The sequence below is a fragment of the Orycteropus afer genome, unplaced genomic scaffold (genome assembly GCF_000298275.1).
Source record: "Orycteropus afer afer isolate SDZICR_OR568_19922 unplaced genomic scaffold, OryAfe1.0 scaffold00401, whole genome shotgun sequence".
Lineage (NCBI taxonomy): Eukaryota > Metazoa > Chordata > Mammalia > Tubulidentata > Orycteropodidae > Orycteropus > Orycteropus afer.
This window is the reverse complement of record NW_006921988.1, coordinates 1254013-1262221: the sequence shown is the minus strand read 5'-3', so window position 1 is coordinate 1262221 and position 8209 is coordinate 1254013. Positions and strand designations below refer to the sequence as shown.

General features: G+C 36.8%; 1 protein-coding gene across 1 annotated transcript in view; it reads left to right on the top strand.

Annotated features, from left to right (window-relative positions):
- CASK (calcium/calmodulin dependent serine protein kinase) overlaps positions 1-8209 on the top strand; it is a 631366-nt gene that overhangs the window by 439020 nt on the left and 184137 nt on the right. The window contains exon 6 of the mRNA XM_042782642.1: positions 530-632. Within this exon, the coding sequence (XP_042638576.1) occupies positions 530-632 (103 nt within the window). The remainder of the gene's footprint in view (positions 1-529; positions 633-8209) is intronic.

The following is an 8209-nucleotide window of genomic DNA, read 5'->3' as shown; positions in this document are numbered from 1 at the left end:
AATATATCTGTTCTTGTCCTGGCTCTCACTTCTTTAGGATATATACCTAGTAATGGGATTGCTGGGTCAAATGGTATTTCTAATTTCAGGGTTTTAAGAAATCACCATACTGCTTTCCACAGTGGTTGTATTATTTTCAAGTCCCATCAGCAGTGTATGAGAGTATAAATATCTTTCTTTAAATAAATCGGGAATGTCAGTCAAAGAAAGAGAATATTCATGGATAGGCAGAGAAAGCATTGATCTTTCTGAAACTGCCATGCTTTCTGAGTAATTCTTGGCATGGTACCCTAATCTTGGAAGCCCGTAATTCCTGAGAAATACTGGCTACAACAGGTAAGTGTTTGGAAGAATTAGTCAGAAGTGAGAGTAGGGCAGATAATTCAAGCATCCAGAACTATTCCAGATGTTGTTTGTAATGTGTTAGTATATTGTCATGTTATTTGGTTTTGTGCACATTGAATTGTTCATCTTCAATTAATCCTTATCTGAATTTGTTTTTTGTTTGTTCGTTTGTTTTCCTTTTCAGCCACACTGTGTTCTCCTCGCCTCAAAGGAAAACTCAGCACCTGTTAAACTTGGGGGCTTTGGGGTAGCTATTCAATTAGGGGAGTCTGGACTTGTAGCTGGAGGTAAGACTACTTTTTGGAAATTTTCTTCAACACCTGGTCATTTTCAGGCTGGTATAAAACTTTGAAACTGAGTATTAGCCCAACCTCAGTGTTTCAGACTGCATTCTACTCTGCCCCCTCCCCCAAAAAAAGAGCCATCATGTAGATTCATTTTTAATTTGATAACTCTGTAGTCATAACTAGCCCTTTAAGAATAGGGACTCTGTCTTTTTTACTCTTTGTATCCTAGAAACTTACCGGAGAAGAAGCCCTAAATACAGATAATTAAAATGGTATTCAAAGAAAATGAATGAGGCAGAGTGACTTTTACAGTTGAACCAGCCAAACAAAGAAGTGAAATCTAAAATGGGTGGTTTGTCACTTTCAGGTTTACATCTGGGACAATTTTTTTATTTCATACTGGTTTTCTCTTTCCATTTGTCAAAGAATCATTCTCCAGTCATTAATCTCTGGGCATTGGAAAAGAGCAAGCAGATGTGAGTGCAGGCTAATTTTATTATTAGCTAAATGAACACGTAATTAGAAAATTCCCATGCCACAAAAAAAGAAGAAGAAGAAATAGAAACTTTCTTCACCAGTGTACAGAGGTGGATGTTAATTATAGATTTAAGTATTTGCGTTTTTTTACTTCTTAGTTTTGCAAAATTGCGTTGTTTTCCATTCTACAAACTGTCAGTCTTTTAGTCATTACTTTCTTTTTTCATATCTCCAAGTACCACCTGTCTTCACAAAGAGGAAAAATATGGAAAATAAGAGAATCTTTTAAAAACTTTCATCTTTCAGGAATATTTTTACTAAATTCAAGTACTTGAGAAATGTAAATATCAAAATAACCATCTGTTACCAAGATATTCCATATAACTCAATTCATACAATTATTGAGCAACATTATTAATATCACACACAAGTGAAATTTTGCTGAAGATAATTCAAAAATGGTTGCAGCACTGTATTGACAGGGAACTGCCAGAAATTCAAAGTGGATTCAGAAGAGGGTGGAATGGGGCATATCATTGCTGGTGTTAAGATGGACATTGGATGAGAGCAAGGAATACCAGAAAGATGTTTACCCATGTTTTATTGACTATGCAAAGGCATTTGACTGTGTGGATCATAGCAAATTATGGGTAACATTGAGAAGAATGGGAGTTCCGGAACACTTAATTGTACTCATGAGGAACCTGTGCATAGACCAGGAGGCTGCTGTTCGAATAAAACAAGAGGATGCTTAATGATTTAAAATTGGGAAAGGTGTGTGTTACTCAATCTGTATGATGAGCAAATAATGTGGGAAGCTGGACTATAGAAGTACATGGCATCACACTTGAAGAAAGACTCATTAACGACCTGTGATATGCAGATGACACAACATTCCTTGCCGAAAGATGACTTGAAGCACTTACTGATGAAGATCAAAGACTACAGCCTTCAGTGTGGATTACATCTCAACATAAAGAAGACAAAAACCTCGCAATTGCACCAATAAATAACATCACGATAAATGGGGAAAAGGTTGAAGTTGTCAGGAATTTCATTTTACTTGGATCCACAATCAGTGCCCATGGAAGCAGTAGTCAAGAAATCAGGTAATGTATGCACCATGCAAATCTGCTGCAAAAGATCTCTTTAAGTGTTAAAGGTAAAGATGTCACTTTGAAGACTAAGGTGAACCTGACCCAACCCATGGAATTTTGAATAGCCTCATATACATGTGAAAGCTGCACAGTGAATAAGGAGGACCAAAGAAGAATTGATGCCTTTGAATTGTGGTGTTGGTGAAGAATATTGGAAATACCATGGACTGCCAGAAAAGAATGAACAAATCTGTCTGGAAGAAGTACAGCCTTAGAAACAACAGTGGCCATACTTTGTCTCATGTACTTTGGTCATGTTGTCAGAAGGGACTAGTCTCTTGAGAAGGATATCATGCTTGATTAGAGGGTCAGCGGAAAAGGGGAAGACCCTCAACGAGATGGATTGACACAGTGGCATACCAGTGATTGTGAGGATGGTGCAGGACTGGACTGTGTTTCCTTCTGTTGTGCATAGGGTTGGTATGACTTGGAACTGACTCAACAACACCTAACAACAGCAACTCTTGTAACTAAATCACCAAAGCAGTATTAACATAGACTACCTTCTGTAAAAGGAACCATGAATCATATGTCTATTCTTTAAATCATTATCTCACCACAGTGCTCTCTAAAATTGTATTTAAATTATCTTCTTTGTTTTGCATTCTCTTCCACTTAATTATTTCAAATACATAAGAAACTACAAGTTGGGTACAGTTTCAAAGAATGCCATTTTTCGCCCTAATTAAAGAGTTTTGGTAAGAATTGGGAAGCCAAAGGGTTAGATAGTAAAGCATAGTTTAACCACAGAATCATTGAATCTTAGTGTCTCCAGTCTTATAACTAATGATTGAATTCTCTCATAAATTCCCTGCAAAAGATTGAACTGTAGTTTAATTTCTCAAATTACAAAGAGTTCACTATATCCTAGAACAGTTCATTTTGTTTTTAGAAAACTCCTTAGGTAGTGAAAAGTTGATCCTTGTGTTGAACAGAAAGCTGTCTTCCTATAACCTTTACCCCATGGTCCTAATTCCAACTTTTTGAACCACTGAGAACAATTTTAATCCTCCATCATGATAGCCATTTAGATGTTTGAAGATAGCTTTGATGCCCCACTATTTTTCTTATCAAGGTTAACTTCCCTGGGTTAATTTAGCCATTTTTCTTATAAAATGATTCAGAGTCTCCTCACTATCTACAAAGTATGAGACCCAAATCTGACACCATAAATGCAGGTGTGTAATAGCATGGTGCTATCTCTTCTTTTGTTCTGGGCCTTACATTTCTATCAGGCTCTCCAAATTATATTAGCTTTTTGGAAAATAACATGACACTGCTTAATCCTATAATCAACTGAAAATTCTAGTTTGATTTTCTTTTTAAAACAAAGGTTTCTATTAAACTAACTCACAAATCTAGTGTTACCCTTGTGTTAAGACTATACAATTATACCAAATAATTTTTGAGCATTACATCCCCAAGGTTGATGGATGAAAGGAAAATGAAAATTCATTTTATATGTTCTGTATTGGCTATGTATAATGACTTGTGTCTGTAGATCTGCATCTGCATCCATTAGTACTCAAAATGTCATGGCCTTCATGTTTTCTTGTGCATCTTGATTGAAGGGGAAAAGTAGAGTTATTAGATTAATCTGGACAATTTCTCCATGTTAATCTTTTTTCCTAAATTCTATGAACCTTCCCCCGAATCTTTTTTTTTTTTTTTAAATTTTTTATTGTGGTTTGGAAGAACGTTTACAGAGCAAGTTCATTTTCCATACAACAGTTCATACACATTTTTGTCTCATGACAAATTGACTGCAATTCCCCCAAAAAAACTCTCTTCCCACTTCTTCTCTGTAATTACCTCTTCCCTGTGTAAAAATCTGTATTTTTAAAGCTAATTTTGAACCTAAATGTGTCAGTTATTTGAAATTCTTTTTCTTAGTGTTTCTAGAATTGAAAATAATTTCTGATGGTCAAATTGTTGTCATTTTGCAACATCTCTTTCCTTATAGTCCTTATTTGAAATAATTGCTTTGAATATTATGATATCTTTAAAATTACAATATAAGATAGTAAAGAAGAAATGATTTATCTTAAAGAAAACTTTTCTGTTGTTTAAGGTACTTTTGAGATTTTGCCCATGGTGTTACTAATATTTATCAGCTTTAGAGCAGAAAACCGTTTTCTTGTCATTTGGAATCTTTGACCACCCATCCTCCAATTAGAAAGGAATTCTCTTCTCTCTATGCACCATAGATGATTTACTTAGATTCTTTATATAGAATATTTAAATATAGCTACACTTCTATCTGTGACTGTACTGGTTGAAAAATTCACTTATCTAGAATACAACTAGCAACCTAGAAAATAATTGTCATAGCAGTAAGATTATTCCTGCCCTTAACACCCATCTGTGGTACTCTTGAGTGAGTATTGAAGACTCTTGAAACTGTCCTGCCCCAGTCCAGTTTTAAAGGTTTGTATTCCTTCATACCTTGTACTTGCACTCTGGTAATGTCTTTCACCACTCTGTTTGTCTGGTTAACTCCTATTCTTCTTGAAAGCTAAACTAAGAATCATTTCCACTTAAAAGAAGACTACTCTTCAGCATACTGAGTGAAGTAGCCATATTCCTTTTCTTCCATATTGCCATAATTATTTGGCCACTTACATTCATGTGGCATTTGATTCAGGGGATTATAATCATATCCAAGACTGTGAGCTTTGTGAGGGCAGGAGGGACCATGGCTATCCCTCTGTATGTCCATAGCACCTACCACAGTATCTAGGACCTAGCAAGCTCTTAGGAAATTGCTACTAAATAAGAGAATCTGATTGCTAATCAGTATCTAATTAATAGCAGATTATCAGCAACGAATTAGAAGCTGGGGCTGGGGCAAACATAGTAAGAGGGAAAAATGAAAACCTGACAGAAATATATATATATATATATTAAGCAGACTTCAAAACTTGGAAAACACAGCATCCTTTTAATGCCAAGGGGGTCATCCTATGTGTACCTCTGAAGTTCCTGACGGTGTTTTCTGTTCTATAGCATAGTTGTTTACTTGACATTCAAAATGACAACTCTGAGTCATTAAGAAAAGGTTAAATTATGTGTTGCCTCCTGTGTAAAATAAATCAGAAAATTGTAAAAAGATAGTCATTGAAAGTTATTAAAGTAAAAAGGTTTCGGTCTGTAAGTATTAAAATGTAGCTATTCAGAACAACTCCATTCCTGAGGTTCTAGGTTTTATTACATTATCACAATCTAACATTTAAAAATGTAAATGTATATCTGAAGTATCTCATAAACAGTGACATTTAATAGGGTTTGGTAATTGGTTTCCTGTTCTTAAAGTTTTGTGGTTAAAGTCATAAAAGTCAAGTGGTCACAAAGAAGGAAAAGAAGTTAACAGTTTGGGGAGGTTGGTCTATGTTAAAGATTAACTCCAGTTCTTGTCACATGCTGCTGATCTGCATGACTTAAAAAGATCATTCCTAGACGTTCTTTCTACCATACAGTTCAAATTCTTGAACAAGACATACACCCTTCCCCAAGAATGAATACTAATTCTCTCATAAAAAGTAGTCAGTCTTCAATACAAATAAATGGGGAAAACCTCTTCTAGATGAGTGGGACTGGCCATAGTGGCTCTGGTCTTTCCCAGAGTGAGTTTCCCATTTTGAGTTGCTTGGCCCTTTCTTGTATGCACAATGGTAGGAGTCATGTTGGGTTTCAACACATCCTCTAAGCAAGCAGATATCCCTACCCCTGGCTTGTACTTGGAGCTCTTGGCCTGCTTTTCCCTACTCCTTCCAGTTCCAATTCGTCAGAACAAGGCTAATTCTCCAGTGGCTCTCCTTGTCCAGGCTGCTAATGAAGTAGGAGGCTTAGCTCTCATCATTTCAGTTTTTTATTACTTGAAGAAGCAAAATGGGGTAGTACAGAAATAACAGTATTTCTCTGGCCAGGTCCTTTTAAATGGAACAGAGTTTTCACAGATAAATTGTACATTTTAAATGCTAATATTTTTACTCTTTGAGCCCTCAATTTTAGCTTGGCCTGAACATCTTTCCTATTGTAGGAAAGGGAAATGGGGACAGTGTGTGTGTGTGTGGGGACAACCATAATGATCTTCAGCAAAGGAACATCTACAGTACACAGGCTAAGAGCTGCTTTATCCTTCTCTATCACAACCAACTTTGATAAGCAATAACAGGACTTAATGGTATATTCTCTCTAGCTGGACTAGACTACCATTGGTCTGTCAGTTTGTCATCTGTGCTGTCTTACATGTTGCTGTGATGCTGGAAACTATGCCACTGGTATTTCAAATACCAGCAGGGTGGACAGGTTTCAGTAGAGCTTCTGGATTAAGACAGACTAGGAGGAAGGATGTAGCTAGGTCCACTTCTGAAAAAAATTGGCCACTGAAAGCCTTATGAATACCAGGGAAACATTGTTGGGTATAGTGCTGGAAGATGAGCTACTCAGGTTGGAAGACACTCACGATATCATTGGGGAAGAGCTGCCTACTCAAAGTAGATTGACCTTAATGACATGGATGGAGTAAAGTTTTGGGGACCTTCATTTGGTGATGTGGCACAGCTCAAATGAGAAGAAACAACTGCAAATATTCATTAATAATTGGAACATGGAGTATGAATCTAGGAAAATTAGAAACTGTAAAAAATGAAATGGCATGCATAAAGATTAATATCTCAGGCATTAGTGAGCTGAAATAGACTGATATTGGCCATTTTGAATCAGACAATCATATGGACTAGTATACCAGGAATGAAAAATTGAAGAGAAATGGTGCTGCATTCATTATCAGAGAGAACATTTCCAGATCTTTCCTGAAATATAGTGCTGTCAATGATAGGCTAATCTCCATATGCTTACAAGGAAGACCAGTTAATAATACTACTGTTCAAATTTGCACACCAGCCATTAATGCCAAAGTTGAATATATTGAAGATTTTTACCAACTTCTGCAGTCTGAAATTGACAAAACATGTAATTAAGATGTATTGATAATTACTGGTGATTGGAATGAGAAAGTTGGAAACAAAAAAGAAATATTGGTAGTTGGAAAATATGGCCTTGGTGAAAGAAATGATGCCAGAGATTACATGATACAAATTTTCAAGACCAACTTATTCATTGCAAATACCTCTTTTCAACAACATAATGGCGACAACACACATGGACTTCACCAGGTTGAATACACAGAAATCAAATTGACTATATCTGTGGAAAGAGATTATGGAGAAGCTCAATATCATCAGTTAGAACAAGGCCAGGGGCCAACTGTGGAACAGACCATCAGTTGCTTATATGCAAGTTTAAGTTGAAGCTGAAGAAAATTAAAACAAATCTATGAGAGCCAAAATACAACCCTGAGTGTATTCCACCTGAATTTAGAGACCATCTGAAGAATAGATTTGATACATTGAACACCAGTGACTGAAGACAAGAGGAGTTGTGGGATGACATCAAGGACATCATATGAAGAAATCAAAAGGTCAGGACTTCCAGTAAGATGGAGGAACAGGCAGACAAGCAACACAGACCCTCTTCAACAAAGAAAAGGAAAACCAGTGGATACAGAAGATGATCCTGGAGCTCTGAGATTTGAAAGGAGGTATACAGGAGTGGATTAGGCTCCAACTAGTGGAAAAACCTGGATGAAAACAGTGAGTACAGAGATGGTCAGAGCTTCTGACTATCAACTACTCTAATGGGACCAACAGCCTGAATATTTCTAAGCGGTGTTGGGACCTGAGAACTGACCTGAAGATCAGCCCTGGTCACCAAGGGATGCAGGGACGACTGTGCTGGTGGCCTGTGACTAGGAAGGGAAACAGCAAGGAGGGAGACAACCTTAGCTGTTGACTTTCTGCTGTCCGGAGGGTGCAGCCATTTTGAATGTTTACATGCAGCAGCCATTTTGGATATTTAAAGTGACCGATGGTGCAGCCATTT